Below are 19,929 nucleotides of genomic sequence, written 5' to 3'. Positions count from 1 at the left end.
CCATGTAGTGGAAGATGAGCGACGAACAATGACGCTAGATGGAGCAAGACACTACCAGACAAGCAGCCAATTAGCACCTCGAATCGACAGATTTGAAGTAGAGTATGGGTAGACTCACATGCTGCCGTAGTACCGGAGCGCCAAAGAGCGTTTCGACATCACGACGGCCACCCGTGTGTGTGTAAGCAAGCGCAGCGAGTTGCTCAGTGGTTATCGCTTCTCGTGGATGGGTACTGTTTCAACCACGCACTGGGCTGGTGCAGGCCTCTGCAAAGAAAGGTTGAACACCGGTGAGAAGATGGGCCCAATGTGATCCGAGGGGCGCCACGTAGAGCGGAAGATGAGCCCGAGCAAATGACAGTGATGACTGGCGTGTTGTTGTAGTGTGCCGAAGTCAGAGGTAGAGAAAAGAGGGTAACACTAGGTGAAGAAAGTGAAGAAGGTGATGCGCCCAGCTAAGCCAGGGAACTGGCTTATATGCCTGAGGGCTTGAAAGCCATACTGAACATAAAAGACCACAAAGAGCTTTAGTAGTTCAACATGTGTTGACTGGTGCCGCTCTGTGACGGGTACTCCGTGCCTACTTTACTCAAGTGTTAGCGCTCCTCTTGGTGTTCATCGCCTTTTCGATCCGCGGCGATGGTAGGCGACGGCAGGCTGGATATAGTACATGTCTTCAGGTCCACGGGATGTAGGTAGACACATACTTGTGTGACTTGGCATCCTCAAGGCCACGACAAGGGATGGGATGGTGTTCTGACATCTAGTAGAGAGTCCCCGTCCGTCAGCATGTTGTCTCACGTGGCTCCGTGGCTAATCATTACCTCGTGACGGGCGTCACGTCAACCAACCCTGGGCTGGTGCCGGCTACCGAAAGCGAAGGCGATAGAGCGGAAGATGAGCCCCCTGACTGGACCGCACGTGCCGGTAGCGGGGGATGGGGGGGGTTGTCAAATAATCTCGCCGGGCTCAGGGTCCCTCCGTTGCGTCGCCGAATTGACGAAGGTGCGTTGGCAACATGCAGCCCAACAACGGGCGAAACGGCGGTGATGAGCAGGTGAGCTGCCCGACTGACTATGGCAATTAGGCTGTGGACGAACCTCTTTGGTTAGTAAAAGCTGGAGGGGGCAGGGCCATGAGATGGGCCGGGTGAAAATACGCGAGTCCCAGGGTCCGCGGTTAATAATATGAGAGAAGTGTGCACTTACTCTGTCCGCAGCCCACTCCTCCACCATTCCGACACCGTGTTGAGCGCGCCGTCAACCAACGCGCTGAGCCCAGCCCGCGCGAGCGACAACCCAACGCTAAATAAAGATGTCAGAAAAGATGTAGACATATCAATACCGATTGCTGCTCACAAACGCTGAAGTTAGGTGACGGAACCCCAAGGAAGTGGGGGAGGGCCAGACTTTAAATGCTTAGACATCCCGCAGACGCGAGCAAGGGACATATCAACGCCTTCCCCCGCAGGCAAAACAGCGTGCATCGTACCATAGGATCTGTCCAGCAGAAAGGCGCTCGCCAGATCGAGAAAGAAGACCTAGTCGTCATACCCCCTCGCTAGCGTTCGATGATAGGTGCGCACCGGGCCAGTTCGTTATTGCCGCTATGCTCCTTCCGATCCCTTCTACGATGGGCAGGTGCGGGATGCCTACCTGTAAGCAGTTGTGCGTCGCCTAGAAGCGAAGCGAATGGTGACACGGTGGGCCTTAGGACTAGGATAGCACAGCCAGTATCTGTAGCTCTTGCCATTTTCAGCCGAGAAATGGCAAAGCAACAGCCTCTAGCGGGAAGGAACGTCACCCCGAGCGAGCTCAGCTGCGGTGGGTTGATTGACCGACGAACCTGCTCGTAGACTCGTCAAAATCTCCCATCAATGTCCTGAGGCCGAGGGAGATATGTGCCTGTGGTTGGCGGACGCTCCGTGGAGCGAACAAGAGGCAGGCAAGAACATTGGGCCGTATTCAATATGAAGGTCTGGCGATCTCGATGTCTGCCAATCCCAGTATTATGCCGGTTTAGACTCAGCTTGCCTCCCTTCCAGGTTCCCAGTCGGAACATGAACAGCACCTCTACCACTGACCGAAATGCCCTTGAAACCCGACAAAATACGGCAACTCGGCCATGGGCCACCCACCTACCCGGGAATTCCGGGCTGCCGCTGGCGTCCTCCAAGGAAGGTCCTAGACTGCCGCTCCTCCTCACAGTCTTCCACAGGGAGCGAACACTCTCTTCTGCGGACGCAGAGCTCCCTTTCCTCGGGAATGGCCCCTCCCGGGGTGCATAACATCTAGCAGCCCCACTCATGCCTAGGCTGGGGCCGGTACTTGCGGTGCTCAGCCTTTGTGGTGCACAGCATAGCGTGTCCGGGCGGGACCCCTTCGCGCGGGAGCTTGGTGAGCGGGGAAACATTCATTTGTTTGAACGAGGTGCCTCTACTAATAAGCCTGTACCAAACTGTTCGGCAATCCTTAATTAAACTGCTAGTTTGAGGACCTACTTACTCCCAATAAACAGCTACGAAATTGCTCATTTGAAGATGAGCGGCTTATTTTGACAACAAACGGAATTGCCATGATGGGGTCCGTCAATCGCTCCTGTCGCGAGGGGAAGTCTTCGAGCTTGGTATGTTTTAAGGGCTCAGCACTCCAGCTAAACAACTTACTAAGCCATCAACAGATAGTCATGCTTCCATGCCAGAGGTAGCAGCCAAGGAGGGAAGGGGCATTGCCGGTATATTGGCGCCGAAAGGAGCGTTGGATAACATTATGTGTCAATACCGCCGCATGGCGTAGTCCAAGGCGGCGAGCTGGACTCGGCCGTTTTGGAAAGCCCAGCGAGTAGCGGCGTGACGATGTGCTGTATTTTAACACTCCTGAGTCACCGCCCGAGTATCAACACAACAGGTGAGGGTAAAATCAATTAGATAAAGCCATCTCCTAGGTTACCTCGCTGATCAACAATTCTGCCTGCCGTCGAATCCAATACCAGATCGAGAGCCAGATGCGAGGATAGTTGCAGTTAGCCCAGACACCAAGTCCGTGAGCAGTCCCTCTCCCGTACGTCTGCCCATATATAACCTGACCCGCTCTCAAACCCTGTAAAGTCTTCCGGCGACGTGATACGAACTTCCGACCTCATAAAAGTTGCAAAGCGGGCGAGCGACTAAAGCATATGAATGCAAACAGTTGATCTTCGCCATGCCATATGTATATCCTGTCGAGTGATCTGTCAGGCCCATACCTTCGATGCTGGTCCTGAGCATGTACACAGCATTGGGGGTGGCAGCATGAACAATATCTGAGTGGCCGCCTCACTGGGGGCAGATAGCAGCGCCCATCGGATGTATCGCCAGGTCTGGTTCTCGTATCGTTGGGCTCGTCGGGCCCCAGCGATGCTGCTGCTTCCTTCCGGTTAGGTGACTCGCTGTTCGGAGTGGACGAGACGATTTCGAGACGATTTCCGCTGTCTAGGCATATCACGTTGACGCCGGTGGGAAGGTGGTACCATAGACTGAATGAACCTGCACAGAGCGCAACGCGAAGAGCAGCGGTTGCAAGAGCATTTCTGGAGAAACTCTTCGGCTTTGGCGTAGAGGTCGTCATCCCAGGCGTCGGGTTCAAGGTCAAAGATATCCCGATATAGTCCGTCCATTTCCAAGTGTTGAGGTGCACGGATGCTTCCTAGAAATAGGTAGGTAAATGAGATATGTAGGCGAAGTTGGGTAATCGGTAATTAAAGCCTTTGATCGAAGGGAGCGAACTTTGTGGTGGTAGGTAGAAAACGCTCCTGTACCGGTTGGGAGAGGTTGTAGATGTGGTTTGATGTGATGTAAAGGTTGAGCCATAATACCAACAACAGGTGCACACATGTTCATTAATAAGCTGGTCGGTCGGTGGAAGCCAAAGCACAATCACTCGATTTGTGGGGCCCAGCCTGAGTACGTTACTTGGGGGTCCGAGCGTTTTAACTGCTCTCCCATTTGAGGGGGCCAACTATCGGTTAAAAAACGCTCGGACCCCTAAGTAGTCTAGGTAGAAATGTGGTACTAGTAGGGACTGACGTGATTCAGGTAAGCATATATGGCTAATATAGGTTGCTGAGAGCTCGGGTAGCTAGTGCGGATGGATTTGTAAGCTTCACCCAACGCTTACTGAATATTAGGTACCGTACAAAAACGCGAGAATTACAGAATTGCTATAAGTATCAAAGTTTATCCAAGTTATTACCCTCTAGAGAGGGGTTATTTATTACTTTTTAGATAAGAACCAATAAAAGTCCCCTAAGACTAACTTATAGTGGGTCAAGTACTTCGTAATAGATTAGAGGAGCTCTACTACCTATATAAACCAATTAAAGAATATAGTATAATAATATAGACTTTATATGTAAAAAGCTCTAACGTACGTTATCAGCGAGCGAGACATATCAGCGAGCGGGACACTCTCCACTACTCTATAACAACTACTCTCAATTGCAATGCAACAATACTAAGAACCAACTATAATTACATCAGAAACAGATGAATCAGACCCTTTTGCACCCTCCTGGCAAGTGCGGGCATTATAGCCAGGCTTGCCGCACACACTATAGCATCGAACCTTCATACGACCCCCCCCAGAACTACTATCATCCAGCTGTGTTTCTTGCATTGCCTCTCCACTTACAGCTCCCTAGCCTACCACCTCCTGTGTCTCCTATATAGTAAGTGATCCTCCAAGCCGCATATGTGTTTTTTTGGCTCTCTGGTGCTTACTTAGCGCCTTATTAGCCTTATAGAGCGAAGACACCTCTGTCTGAAGAAGGGCCACCTGGTATATTATAGCTATTATACTCTTGGTAAGCTGGTCCATAGCAGCCAACATTAAAGTCAGGGAGTGTCACGGTCGGTATGGGTGTCGCCCCAGGCGGGGGTCGAACCCACGACCTCCCTAATTGACGGCTGTTGTGGAGCACCGGTCACATGACCCACAAATCAGGAATATCTTCGTGTAATGTTCTGAGCCACCGACTGAGAACTTCTCTTTCCTTTCTTCAACCTTAGATTCACGAAATAGAATGACAATAACAGCCGGCTTGACCCTGTTCAATTGCATCTAGTCGTTACAGGGAGCTATTTTAATGGTTGGTAATATAAGTTTTAATAAGCGTTGACTGCTACTTAGCTTCTCGAGAGTTGTATGATATCTAGAAGACCTAAGATTATATAGTGCCCGGCTATAAGGTTAGAGGTGTTAGTATACGAAGCTTGATATCTAGCTTCGAAAGCACCTTCTCTAGATCGTAATAGAAGCAAAGAAGGCCATGCGAAAGGTATAAAGGAATCTAATATATACACGCATTAAGTCCTCGATCTGGCGACCATACGCCTGCTTCAACGGCCCAAAGCAGCCAACATCAAGTGGCTGGAGGAGGTAGGAGGAATATGGAGGTATGCAGAGCGTGATAATGTTGTTCTGCTAGCAGTAGAGCTCGAACTCGGTTGAGTGGTGGCTTTTGTGGCCATCGAGGATCAATAACCGGTATTTGCCCTTTGTCCGAGGTGCTATATGATAGTCGAAGTGTTTGATCCAATCAAGGCCTACTATATTAGTAGTCTAGCCATTCTCGGTAGTTGCAATACACTAGTCGGCTGGGAGGTTGCATTCGGTATACCAGTTAGCAAGGTGGTACTGCGCTGCTAAGATGATGAATAGAGGGATAGCCTAGCCAAGGGCATTGACGCCTTAGATTACCATCGCCCATTTGCGGTTGCCAGGCTGGGCTAGCTTCGCCTTGCTACGGCTATCCGAGGTTGTAACCACTATGCCTAGGAAGATAATGCTTATTATAAACCTAGTCTCGTCGAAGTTATAAGATATCGTCGCCTATAATACCGTACTTGGCCTTGACATTCTATATAAGGGTGTGATAGTGGAGTATAAACCTAATCCACTCGGCTACGCACACCTTCCGAAAAGGATGTCGGAATCGCAAGTCCGAGGGACTTGCGACTCGGTCAATTATATCTTCCCTGACGGCAAGCACCCCGCAGGCTGCACTTGCTGTTACATCCCCCCGTCCTACCCCGAGGTTCGCCCCCGAACCTTATGTTCCTTCCCCCTATCGTGGGGGCATGAGCGAGCTTTTTGTTCGGGGAGCTCGGGCGGGCTAGAATGCTTTGAAAGATAGAACACCCGAAAAGTTTCGAAAACTTTTCCAACTGCGTGGCTCGAACGTATAGCCGTACGACTTACGATTGTAACGGTAGAGCATAAACCTAACCCACTCGGCTACATATACCTTTCGAAAAGGATGTCGGAATCGCAAGTCCCTCGGACTTGCGACTCGGTAGATTATATCTTCCCTGACGGCAAGCACCCCGCAGGCTGCACTTGCCGTTATAAAGGGCAAACCACTTGCTAATGACCTTTGGATTCTTGCACTTGGCCCTCTAGTAGGTATATCTTCGTGAATAACATATACGGAGCTCTGGCTAGCGTTTGACAAACCGATGCACCCAGAGCTTGCCGACAGGGGGCGCATTGCGTACGTGTAGCAGTTGGTTGGCCATATCTTCCATACCATATAGCCTTGGTGGAAAAGCTCGCTTAGATAGCTCAGTTATATACTGGACTATAGCCTTCTCTTCTAGATCGGTAAGCTTCCGTGAGTTGGCTGGAAGATCGCATCGTATAGGCCGGCCGGTACATCGGTAGCCGAGGGTTGAAACTGGCACGTTATAGAGCTTAGCCGCGGCTCGGAGGCTTAGTTTTGTATCATTTTCAAGAGCTTTGAGGGCCAAGGTTACCCTAGGTTCCTTTAAAGTAGAAGATATCTTTAGTTGTAGGAAAAACGCGTTGTTAGAGATAGATAAGGAAGGAAGCTATAACGGCAAGTGCGGCCTGTAGGGTGCTTGCCGTCAGGGAAGATATAATCTACCGAGTCATAAGTCTGAGGGACTTGCGATTCTGACATCCTTTTCGGAAGGTATATATAGCCGAGTGGATTAGGTTTATACTTTATCGTTATAGACGCGTTATACTAAGAATTTAGTATCCCGCTCGCTGATATATCCCGCTCGCTAATAATATATATTATATAATACTTAATTAATATATTAGTGTTATAAATTAACCTGCAGAAGCCAGCGGGGTATAATAGTGGAATGTACCGACTACAATGATAATATTATTTACATATATAATGATTTATTATACTAAGTGATGATTTATTATGTATGCTCTATTATATTATATATACAAATTTAGACCTACTTGTATCTTGTATTTAAAGCCTACCTTATAGTCTTGAGGATTTCTTTCCTCCTATAAGTTCAATATTCTTGCAATATAGTCAGTTTACTACTAGAGGCTTGACCCTAGCCTTAAACGACGGCCCTTATAATATAGGGCCGACTTATATAATCTATAGGTAGAACAGGCCAATCAAAAGAGGATTACGCTTAGTATAGGAAAGGCTTAGTAATCTAACTATAAGGCTTATAGAGGATTACTAGTAATCTAGAGTAATCTAGTATAAGGGATTACTAGAGATAGTCAATAACCTATAGGAAACTAATAGTATAGAGGATAGCTAGTCATCTGTTCTAGTGGACTTAAGAAGTTCACTAGTGAACAATATTATAAAAATAATAGCCTCTATCTACTAACGTATCTTATAAGCGAGCGGGACATATAAGCGAGCGGGACACTAAGTTCTTGGCACGACGCCTCCTTCTTCATCCACCTCCAACAACGCGTTTTTCCTACAACTAAAGATGTCTTCCGCTTCAAAGGAAGCTAGGGTAACCTTGGCCCTCAAAGCTCTTGAAAATGATGCGAAACTAAGCCTCCGAGCCGCGGCCAAGCTCTATAACGTGCCAGTTTCAACCCTCGGCTACCGACGTACCGGCCGGCCTATACGACGCGATCTTCCAGCCAACTCATAGAAGCTTACCGATCTAGAAGAGAAGGCTATAGTCCAGTATATAACTGAGCTATCTGAGCGAGCTTTTCTACCAAGGCTATATGGTGTAGAAGATATGGCCAACCAACTGCTACGCGTATATAACGCGCTCCCTGTCGGCAAGCTCTGGGCTTATAACTTCGTTAAACGCCAGCCCGCTCTCCGTACGCATTGGTCACGTCGATACAACTACTAGAGGGCCAAGTGCGAGGACCCAGAGGTTATTGGCGAATGGTTCGCGCTCGTATAGAATGTCAAGGCCAAGTACGGCATTGTGGATGACGATATCTATAACTTCGACGAGACTGGGTTCATGATGGGTATCATCTTCCCAGGCATGGTAGTTACAACCTCTGATGGCCGTAGCAAGGCAAAGCTGGCCCAGCCTAGTAACCGCAAGTGGGCTATGGTAATCCAGGGAGTCAATGCCCCCGGCTGGGCTATCCCACCCTTTATTATCTTGGCCGCGCAATACTACCTCGCCAACTGGTATCAAGAGTGCAACCTCCCGGCCGACTGGCATATTGCGACTACCGAGAACGGCTGGACTACTAATGCCGTAGGCCTCGATTGGATCAAGCACTTTGACTTCCATATAGCATCCCGTACAAAGGGCAAATATCGGTTATTGATCATCGACGGCCACAAGAGCCACCACTCGACCGAATTCGAGCTCTACTGCCAGGAGCATTATATTATCACACTCTATATGCCTCCGCATTCCTCCTACCTCCTCTAGCCACTCGATGTTGGCTGCTTTGGGCTGCTAAAGCAGGCGTACGGTCGCCAGGTCGAGGACTTAATACGTATGTATATTAACCACATAAGCAAGCTCGAGTTCCTCTATACCTTCCGCGAGGCCTTCTTCGCCTCTATGACGGAGAAGAATATACAGGGTAGCTTTACAGGTGCTGGCCTTATGCCGTACGATCCAGAGAGGGTACTTTCTAAGCTAGATGTCAAGCTTTATATACTAATACCCCTAACCTCACGGCCTAGCACTATATAGTCTTGGGTCTTCTAGACACTATACAACTCGTGGGAAGCTAATGCGCAGTCTATACTCATCAAGACTTGTATTGCCAACCATCAAAATAGCTCCCTAACCTCGATATTGGCTGCTATAGACCAGTTGGCCAAGGGTACAATGGCTATAATGCACCAGATGGCTCTTCTTCGCGCCAAGGTCTCTTCGCTCCGCAAGGCCAACGAGGCACTCAGCAAGCGCCGGAGAGCCAAAAGAACACGCGTATAGCTTGGAGGATCGCTTGCGGTACAAGATGCAAAGGATCTACTGGACCAGAAGGCCGTGGTTGGGGAGATGGCGCAAGAAAAGGAGCCGGATAGTGGTAGTGCAGGGGGGGCTCGTACAAAGGTTCGGTGCTATAATGTGTGCGGCAAGCCTGGCCATAATGCCCGTACGTGCCAGGAGGTTGTAGAAGGGTCTGATTCAGCTGTTTCTGATGTAATTGTAGTTGGTTAATGGTCTTATTGTATTGCAATTGAGGATGGTTGTTGTAGACTGGTGGAGAGTGTCCCGCTCGCTTATATGTCCCGCTCGCTTATAAGATACGTTATATAGATATTGCGATTTATATTGTTATAAGCTTTTTAGGTTTACTGAGACTTATAGTCCAACTAGTAATACCTTTAACTAACGAACCTTTTTAGAGGTAGGACTGTTTATAGTTTCGTTATATATTGCTTACTCTCTTTAACTCTATTATAGTTTAGATTAAAGGTACTACCTATTATTATAGGACCTTAGTTATCTAGCGTCCTAAGTTCCTAGGGCCAGACTATAACTATATAGTAGATATAGCAGGTTATCGAAGCCCTTAATATAAGGATCGCTTAGCTCGAGACCTAGAACGATAATATATAGGCTTTTAAGGCTTTCAATGCTAAAACCGCCTAGCTCGAGACTCAAAATAGCTATATATAGCAGCTTATTAACAAGGCTTATAGCGGCAAGCCTAAGGATAAGGCCAAACTCGAAGTACCTCTTAAGTATAGAGATAATAAGAAAGGACTTATAGGATTCCTTATATCTATAAGGGCCTACCTTAAGTATTATCTAGATAAGTTTATAGACGAGTCTACTAAGGTTATATTTATCTCCTTGCGGCTTAAGGGGAAGGTACTTTATAGTTTGAACCTACTTTTAAAGACTAGCTAATAAATAGTATAGATATTTAGGAGGACTTTACTATAACGTATCTTATAAGCGAGATGAACATATAAGCGAATTGAACACTTGCCACCATACTATAACAGTCAACTACAATTACAACACAACAACATTATGAACCTACTATAATTACATCAGAAACGGCTGAATCAGATGCTTCTGCAACCTCCTGACAAGTGCGGGCATTATGACCAGGCTTGCCGCACACACCACAGCACCGAACCTTCGTACGAGCCCCCCCTGCACTACCACCATCCGGCTGCATTTCTTGTGCCACCTCCCCAACCACAGCCTTTTGGTCTAGTAGATCCTTTGCATCTTCTACTGCAAGTGATCCTCCAAGCTGTACACGCGTTCTTTTGGCTCTCCGGCGCTTGCTTAGCGTCTCGTTGGCCTTGCGGAGCGAAGATACCTCTGCCTGAAGGAGGGCCACCTGGTGCATTATAGCCATCGTACCCTTGGTAAGCTGGTCCACAGCAGCCAACATCGAAGTCGGGGAGCTATTTTGATGGTTGGCAATGCGAGTCTTGATGAGCGTTGACTGTGAGTTGGCTTCTCAGGGGTTGTATGGTGTCTGGAAGACCCAAGATTGTGCAGTGCCTGGCCGTGAGGTTGGGGGTGTTGGTGTACGAAGCTTGATATCTAGCTTCGAAAGTACCCTCTCTGGATCGTACGGTACAAGGCCAGCCCCTATAAAACCGCCCTGTATATTCTTCTTGGTGATAGACGTAAAGAAGGCTGTGCGAAAGGCACAAAGGAACTCGAGCTTGCTTACGTGGCTGATATGCGCGCGTATCAAGTCCTCGATCTGGCGACCGTATACCTGCTTCAACGGCCCAAAGCAGCCAACATCAAGTGGCTGGAGGAGGTGGGAGGAATGTGGAGGCATGCAGAGCGTGATAATGTTGTTCTGCTGGCAGTAGAGCTCGAACTCGGTTGAGTGGTGGCTTTCGTGGCCATCGAGGATCAACAACCGGTATTTGCCCTTTATCCGAGGCGCTATATGGTAGTCGAAGTGCTTGATCCAATCAAGGCCTACTATATTGGTAGTCCAGCCATTGTCGGTGGTTGCAATGCGCTAGTCGGCCGGGAGGTTGTACTCGGTATACTAGTTGGCGAGGTGGTACTGCGCCGCTAAGATAATGAACGGAGGAATGGCCTAGCCGAGGGCATTGACTCCCTGGATTACCGTTGCCCATTCACAGTTGCTAGGCTGGGCCAGCTTCGCCTTGCTACGACCATCCGAGGTTGTAACCACCATGCCCGGGAAGATAATACCCATTATAAACCTAGTCTCGTCGAAGTTATAGATATCATCATCTATAATACCGTACTTGGCCTTGACATTCCGTACAAGAGCAAACCACTCGCCAATGACCTTCGGATCCTCGCACTTTGCCCTCTGGTAGTCGTATCTTCGCGAATAACGCGTACGGAGCTCTGGCTGGCGTTTGACGAAGTTATACGCCCAGAGCTTGCCGACAGGGGGCGCGTCGCGTACGCATAGCAGTTGGTTGACCATATCTTCCACACCACGTAGTCTCGGGGGAAAGGCTCGCTCAGATAGCTCAATTATATACTGAACAAGAGCCTTCTCTTCGGAATCGGTGAGCCGGCGCGAGTTGGGCGTAGTGTCGCGTCGTGCAGGCTTGCCGTCGCGTCGGTTTCGGATGGTATTGACTATGACGTTATAGATCTTTGCTGCGGCGCGAAGACTAAGTTCTGGGTTCTTTTGAATAGCTTCAAGGGCTAAGATTACCCTAGACTCTCTTGAAGCCGAAGACATTGTTGGGTGTAGAGGATTTTGGTTGTGGTATGGAGAGAAGACGCGTCGCGGTCAAAGTGTTCAATTCGCTTATATGTTCATCTCGCTTATAAGATACGTTAGAAGTTTTTAAATTATAAGTTCAAGTAGGAAATCTAAAAGGCATTTAGAAACTATAATAAGAAACTCTATATATAAGATGTAACGAAACTAATGTATCTTATAAGCGAGCGGGACATATAAGCGAGCGGGACATATAAGCGAGCGGGATACTCTCTACCACTCTACAACAACCATCCTCAATTGCAATATAATAAGACCATTAACCAACTACAATTACATCAGAAACAGCTGAATCAGACCCTTCTACAACCTCCTAGCACGTATGGGCATTATGGCCAGGCTTGCCGCATACACTATAGCACCGAACCTTCGTACAAGCCCCCCCTGCACCACCACTATCCGGCTCCTTTTCTTGCGCTATCTCCTCAACCACGGCCTTCTAGTCCAGTAGATCCTTTGCATCTTGTACCGCAAGCGATCCTCCAAGCTGCACGCATGTTCTTTTGGCTCTCCGGCGCTTGCTAAGTGCCTTGTTGGCCTTGCGGAGCGACGAGACCTCGGCGCAAAGAAGAGCCATCTGGTGCATTATAGCTATTGTACCCTTGGCCAACTAGTCTACAGCAGCCAACATCGAGGTTGGGGAGCTATTTTGATGGTTGGCAATACGAGTCTTGATGAGTGTGGACTGTATATTGGCTTCCTGGGAGTTATATGGTGTCTGGAAGACCTAAGACTATATAATGCTAGGCCGTAAGGTTGGGGGTGTTAGTGTACGAAGCTTAATATCCAGCTTAGAAAGTACCTTCTCTAGATCGTACGGCATAAGGCCAGCACCTATAAAGCCACCCTATATATTCTTCTCTATTATAGAGGCAAAGAAGGCCTTGCGGAAGGCATAGAGGAACTCGAGCTTGCTTATATAGTTGATATACATGCGCATTAAGTCCTCGACCTGGCGACTATACGCCTGCTTTAGCGGCCTAAAGCAGCCAACATCGAGTGGCTAGAGGAGGTGGGAGGAATGCGGCGGCATATAGAGTATGATAATGTAATGCTCCTGGCAGTAGAGCTCGAATTCGGTCGAGTGGTGGCTCTTGTGGCCGTCGATGATCAATAACTGATATTTGCCCTTTATACGGGGTGCTATATGAAAGTCAAAGTGCTTGATCCAATTGAGACCTATGGCATTGGTGGTCTAGCCGTTCTCGGTGGTCGCAATACGCCAGTCGGCCGGGAGGTTGTACTCTTGATACCAGTTGGCGAGGTGGTATTGTGCGGCCAAGATGATAAAGGGTGGGATAGCCCAGCCGAGGGTATTAACTCCTTGGATTACTGTAGCCCACTCGCGGTTACCAGGCTGGGCCAGCTTTGCCTTGCTACGGCCATCAGAGGTTATAACTACCATGCCTGGGAAGATAATACCCATTATGAACCTAGTCTCGTCGAAGTTATAGATATCGTCATCCACAATGCCGTACTTGGCCTTGACATTCTATACGAGCGCGAACCACTCGCCAATAACCTCTGGGTCCTTGCACTTGGCCCTCTAGTAGTCGTATCGACGTAACCAACGCGTACGGAGAGCGGGCTGGCGTTTAACGAAGTTGTAAGCCCAGAGCTTGCCGACAGGGGGCGCATTGCGTACGTGTAGCAGTTGGTTGGCCATATCTTCCATACCATATAGCCTTGGTGGAAAAGCTCGCTTAGATAGCTCAGTTATATACTGGACTATAGCCTTCTCTTCTAGATCGGTAAGCTTCCGTGAGTTGGCTGGAAGATCGCATCGTATAGGCCGGCCGGTACATCGGTAGCCGAGGGTTGAAACTGGCACGTTATAGAGCTTAGCCGCGGCTCGGAGGCTTAGTTTTGTATCATTTTCAAGAGCTTTGAGGGCCAAGGTTACCCTAGCTTCCTTTAAAGCGGAAGACATCTTTAGTTGTAGGAAAAACGCGTTGTTGGAGGTGGATAAAGAAGGACGCATCGTGCCAAGAACTTAGTGTCCCGCTCGCTTATATGTCCCGCTCGCTTATAAGATACGTTATAAGTTACTTGTTAATAAGGATAAGAGCGAAGTCTATATTATAATCATAGTATTTCTTAGAAATAAAATTTCGCGTGATAGAATTAGGATAGAGCTAGTAAAGAGTAAAGCAATTAGAAAATAACTATGACCGACAATGATAATAGAGGTACAAGGATGTATCGGATTCGCTAATTTCTACCAAATGTTTAATAAGACTCTTAGCGCCCTTATATGACCTCTATACGAACTTACGAAGAAGGATATCGAGTTCTAATAGGAAACCGAGTATAAGTAAGTATTCTAGAAGATCCGCGATACGATCTCACCGATCCAGTACTCTAGTTACTAGATCTATAGAGGCTATTTAAGGTTAAAAATCGACATATCCAACTATACGATCGGAGGATAACTTAGTTAATACGACGAGGAAGGGAAATTATACCTAGTTATATTGTTTTCGGAGAAGCTTGAGGGGCTATAGTTTAACTACCCTATTTATAATAAGAAGTTGTTAGCTGTTACCGAGGCTTTGTAAGAATAGAGACTATACCTTAATAGTATAATATATAAAGTTTAGGCCTATATAGACTATAAGAACGTATAGTATTTTACTATTATAAAGGTGCTAAACGGATAATAAACTCGATAGGTAGAATTCCTCTCGGAACTTAACTTTAAAATCAACTATAAAAAAGGCTTAGAAAATATACGGGTAGATATATCAAATAGATAGTTAGATCGCTTTAGAAATCGCTAACTAGAAACCTCGCCGCTATTACTTTAACAATAGCTAGACGGTTCTTTATAGTATACTCCCTAACCAATAGAAGATTCCAACAACGGTATACTTCTATAATAGGGCGAAGATCCCGACCTATAACCTCTATAACTGCTTAAAGAATATTATATAGTCTTTAGGGAAGAATAACTAGGAAAAGACTTCTAGGACTAGAAATAGGACGACGTAGACAAAAGGACAGATATCTCTTAGAAAGATAGAGTGTTATAGTATCATAGCAAGGCCTACATTATACTATAAGATTTGACGGAATTAATTAAGACCATCTACGAATCGAAAGTCGGAGGATATATAGGAATCGTTAAAATAGTCGCCAAGGTTCGGCAGTACTATAACTTCCTAGGGTTTAGGACCAGAGTTAAAACTATCGTATAGGAATACGACCTCCATAATCAAAGCAAGTCGGTATAATACAAACTATATAGGCTCTTAGAGCCATTACTAGTTATATAGAGTTCGGTGACGATAGACTTTATTACTACACTACCACTTAAAGGACTCAACTACTAGAACGAAGTATAATAGCATCTTTACTATAGTTGACCGACTTACTAAATAGAGTTATTTCTTCTATACTAAAAATTATAGTTAGTAGAGCAACTCACGGATATAATCTATTAGCATATTATATTAGTTTATAAATGGCCGAAAGAATGGATCATGGACCGAGACACTAAATTCACATCAAACTTTTAGCAAGCGCTTATAAAGCGTTTAGGTATAAAGAGCAAGCTTTTAATAATATACTGTCTATAGATAGATCGCTAAATAAAAAGGCTCAACTAGATCGTCGAGTAGTATCTTAGAACGTTTATCCACTTCCAATAGGACAACTAGGTTGATTTATTACTAGTAGTATAGCTTATGTATAATATATTATTAATAGAGATAATAAGGGTTACTCCGTTCTTTGTAAACTTTAGATATAAAGCAGATTCATACCAAGGACCAGATATTATGGTATCTAGGGCAAAGGTTAACGTAAAAGAGATATATACTCTTTATACAATACTCAAAGACGAACTCGAGTTCGTTAGGCTTAGGATAAAGGAATTCTACGATAAATATCGGCTCAAGGGACCTCGCCTTAAAACGAGAGATATAATCTATCTTATGTTTTAGAATTTGAAAATAAAACGACCAAGTTAGAAACTCGACTTTAAGAAAATTAGATTATTTAAAATAGATATAAAGTTTTAATATCCAACTATCGACTTCCGCTACCACTAATAGTAAAATTATATACTAATATCTTCTATATCTTACTCTTAAACTAGTACCTAAAAATATACGGCTTATAAAGGATATTAAAGCCAAGGATAAAAAGGAAGAATAGGACGTTAAAGAGATCTTAGAGTTATGTGACGAAACCACAGGCAGTCCTGCCTCTGAAAGGGTTCGCCGGGCGAAGGTATCTGCTGGTCGGACTGTAGGTCTCGGTGAAGCCAAAAGGTTCACAACAATGCTTGTCGCAATGTCTGCACAATAGGTAAGGGCTATTGCTTGTATTGCTCACTGGAGAACTCCCAGAGTCCCCCAGAACGAGTGACTATATACTGGCTATCTTGGGTGCTCTCATGTGCTCTATAGAGCTCCCTAGAGCTTGGTGCTCCGTTGACTCCATCAAGAGCTTCCGTTCCTTCGTGCTGATTGGCTTAGCTCCCTGAGCTCTCGTCTGCTCTCTAGAGCACCTTAGAGCTCCTTCTTATTGGTCCTAAATGATTGGTTCGGGTGCGCCCTGCGCCACCCGTCGGGCTGTCCCACCTGCAGCTGTCCTGTTGGCTTAATTCGTGACAACTTATAAATAGCTAATAAAAGGCTAGAGTATTTAATCAAATCACTTAACTTTAGACTGGAAGATAATTTATAAAAGCTAGTAAAATACCTTAACTATATAGGAAAATTAAAAGACTTCTATCAATAGAACTTAGACCGACTAGGATAGAAATATAAAAATCTCTGACCGGCATACGTCACCCTATAATAATACAACTTATATAAAAAAGAGATCCGCGTAGAAGTTAAACCTACAATCCTTCGAGCCAGACTTAAATATATTACTACTTAGCTACTAGATCATTCATTCATTAAAAGATAAATAGCAAAATTTAGATTAAAAGCCCTAAAAAAGGAAGAACGATTCTAAATAGCAACGCTATAAAAATAATATATCTAATAGAAATAACCAAGATCTGACCATTATTATAAACTACCACCACTTTAGAAAGGCACCGCTTTGCTAGAAGAACACTACTCGGACAAAAATAACAAACCACCGCTAACCAACCCAAAATCCACTATTAAAAGGGGTTTTAAGGGAACGTTAGAATATATCGAGTCCTATAAGAATATAAAGCTTGGCAATAACCAAAGAGGGGTCGACGAAATAAGAGGGGCAAATACATGTTCTGCTGCTACCAACGCCTCCGCTTCCTTATACTCCACCCGCTCTAGTCCTTCTACTATATCGATACTACGAGAAATAACTCGTATTATCTTCTCGAACTATATTCGCTTCTAAAGCCGCAGACGATTGATCTTTACATTAAGGGCTACGCACCCGACCTCTGCCTTTTCTATTTCGGATTCCAGCTTATTATATTAAGAAATAATATATGAAAGTTACTATATATTACTACTACCCTATATATTATAAAAGGATTAATAGTTATAAATATCTTTATAGCAAATAGAGAATATATCGACGGAAGACTTATAATAAAAGCTATGGACTGTATAATATAAATAAGACCTTTTTATTATAACGTGGTTGATAAGCGAATGCTCCAGACAAGCGAATGCTCTACAAAGTTGCACCTATATAACAAAATATATATCAATCCCACTAAAACCGCTTCAAACAAATGAAACTACTCGGAATCGTCTTCCTCAGACGTTTCTACAACTATCTGACAGGTACGCGTATTGTAACTAGGTTCGCCGCAGGTGCCATAGCGCCGCGCGTACGTCTCGACCCTCGGCTTCCGACCATTACCCGCCCGTGTTTCCTCCTTTATCTGCACCTCAACCTCTCTCTGACCCTATAAGTCCTTTGCATCTTGTACAGTAAGCAATCCTCCTTGTCGGAGCTGTTGTTTTTTAGCCTGCCGACGCCTGCTTAGTGCCTCATTTGCTGCTCGGAGGCTTTGGTTCTCTACTCTTAACAATGCCAATTGATATATAACCTTAGACATCCCTTTCGCAAGGATATCAACTGCTCTTAAAATCTTGGTTGGAGAGCTATTTTGATGCCGGGCAATTCGATTCTTAATAAGGGCGGACTATAAGGAGGCTTCGGCTAGGTTGTTCGGGGTCTTGGAAACCTAGGTATAGGTACTGCCAGGCCGGGAGTTCGAGGGTATTAGTATCTTCAGACGGATGTCGAGCTAGGAGATCACCTTCTTAGGATCAAAAGGAACGAGTCCAGCGCCTCTAAAACCTCCCTAAATGTTTCCGGGCGTTATTGCTACCTGGTGAGCTGCGAGGAATACGGGAAAGAAGTCTTCCTTGGTGATATAGGTTATGCTTGCCTGTATTATCGCCTCGATCTGCTTGCCGTATGCCGTCTTAAGCAGGCTAAAACACCCAATATCGAGCGGCTAGAGGATGTAAGATAAGTGCGGAGGTATATAGAGCGTAATAATATTATTCTCCTTATAATAGAGCTCGAAGTCGATCGAGTAGTGGCTATTATAGCCGTCGAGGATAAGAAGATAATAAACCCCAGTTGTTCGAGCTCTAGTATATATGTTAAAATGCTTGATCTAATCTAAACCTCTTTTATTGCTAGTCTAACTGTTTTCGGATATTGCGATAACCTATTCCTTTGGCAATAGGCTACCCTTATACTAAGAGGAGAGGTAATATTTGCCCTGGACGATAATAAACGGCGGGATCGCCTAGCCAATAGTATTAATACCCTGGATTACTATTGCCTACTCCCAATTACTAGGCTGCTTTAACTTTGCCCTGCCATGATATTCGGAGCTTATAATAACTATTAAGGTTATAATAACGCCTATTAGAAACCTAGTCTTGTCGAAGTTATAGATATCTACCTCCTAGATACTATATTTCGCAATCGTATTCCGTACAAGTGCAAACCAGCCCTGAATAATTTCTAGGTCTTTATATTAGGCCCTCTAGTAGTTGTATTTCCAATTGAAACGTATAGTAAGCTCGGGGTACCGTTTGACGAAGTTATATACCTAACGCATACTAACGCATCCCATATTGCGTTCGGCAAGTAGTCGATTTACTATATCTTCTATACCAGACAAGCAGGGAGGAAACCCTTTAGAATCTAGGTCGAGGGTATATTGAACAATAACCGATTCTTCTAAATTGGTCAACTTCCGCGAATTGGCTAGAATATCGCGTCGTAATTATATACTACGCCTATAACGGCTTAGCTTAGTATAATGAACCGCATAGATCTTAGCTATAGCTCTTAGGCTCAAAGTGGAGTCTTTCTCAAGAGCTTAGAGGGCTAAGATTATCTGTCGTTCGTCGTCTTTTGGATGCATATTGGGTTGCAAAGAAAATATATGCAAGGAGAAGGTATTATATAGGCGCGGTAAAGTAGAGCATTCGCTTGTCTGGAGCATTCGCTTATCAACCACGTTAATAATAATAATAATAATAATAATTTTTTACTATTAAATAAGAAGATTCATAAAGTTTATTTCAATTAAAGGAATATAGATAGTATTATTGTTAAAAAAGGACGGAATTAAAATTATAAAAGAAATCCTAATAAGAATCTAAAATAGAACAAGGATAAGAATAAAACGCTAGTAAATTAGTCATTGCTTTTAATATTATACTTGTAATAGACGATAGCACTTTATTTATAATTTCTAGTAAGGTTATTATTAAAATAGGTACTAGGGAAAAGGTAGGTATTTATAATAGACCCTTATCTTATAAAAATAAAGACATTAAAGTTAAATGGATATATGAAGAAAGGAATATAAATAAGTACTTTTATATTAAGTTATAGTCCATTCTTTTAAGTATTAACTTATATTCTAGTACTAAAGTTAATATTATAAATTATAAAAATATTTATAAAAAAGGTTTAAGATATATTAGCCGTGAATCGCTATAAGTTGAACTAGAGCTATATTAAAGTTTAATGG

At 44.9% G+C, this 19,929-nt stretch overlaps 2 protein-coding genes across 2 annotated transcripts; both read right to left on the bottom strand.

Annotated features, from left to right (window-relative positions):
- Window positions 1–343: 343 nt before the first annotated feature.
- On the bottom strand, window positions 344–1,627 carry B0T15DRAFT_133719 (uncharacterized protein). The gene is made up of 5 exons (XM_062861780.1): window positions 1,410–1,627; window positions 1,209–1,350; window positions 825–1,088; window positions 708–763; window positions 344–583 (listed from the first exon to the last, which is right to left on the bottom strand). The coding sequence occupies exons 2-5, from the start codon at window positions 1,334–1,336 to the stop codon at window positions 528–530; spliced, it is 504 nt and encodes a 167-aa protein (XP_062724986.1). The 5' UTR covers window positions 1,337–1,350; window positions 1,410–1,627; the 3' UTR covers window positions 344–527.
- A 1,287-nt stretch (window positions 1,628–2,914) lies between these two features.
- B0T15DRAFT_526531 (uncharacterized protein) lies at window positions 2,915–3,893 on the bottom strand. The gene has a single exon (XM_062868912.1). It carries the CDS (start codon window positions 3,603–3,605, stop codon window positions 3,138–3,140), a length of 468 nt encoding a protein of 155 aa, XP_062724985.1. The 5' UTR covers window positions 3,606–3,893; the 3' UTR covers window positions 2,915–3,137.
- Between the last annotated feature and the right edge of the window lie 16,036 nt (window positions 3,894–19,929).

The sequence above is a fragment of the Chaetomium strumarium genome (assembly GCF_033439665.1).
Source record: "Chaetomium strumarium strain CBS 333.67 chromosome Unknown B0T15scaffold_2, whole genome shotgun sequence".
In the NCBI taxonomy this organism is placed as follows: domain Eukaryota; kingdom Fungi; phylum Ascomycota; class Sordariomycetes; order Sordariales; family Chaetomiaceae; genus Chaetomium; species Chaetomium strumarium.
This window is presented reverse-complemented; position numbering and strand designations above follow the sequence as displayed.

What these genes read in the sequence shown, in the direction of transcription:
- B0T15DRAFT_133719 (XM_062861780.1), bottom strand. Translation starts at nt 1,336, where the DNA reads ATGTCTACATCTTTTCTGACATCTTTATTTAGCGTTGGGTTGTCGCTC. An exon ending in AGGAGTGGGCTGCGGACAGA is followed by an intron (nt 1,089 to 1,208) that starts GTAAGTGCACAC and finishes GTTCGTCCACAG; the next exon opens with CCTAATTGCCATAGTCAGTC. An exon ending in GACGTGACGCCCGTCACGAG is followed by an intron (nt 764 to 824) that starts GTAATGATTAGC and finishes ACTCTCTACTAG; the next exon opens with ATGTCAGAACACCATCCCAT.
- B0T15DRAFT_526531 (XM_062868912.1), bottom strand. Translation starts at nt 3,605, where the DNA reads ATGACGACCTCTACGCCAAAGCCGAAGAGTTTCTCCAGAAATGCTCTT.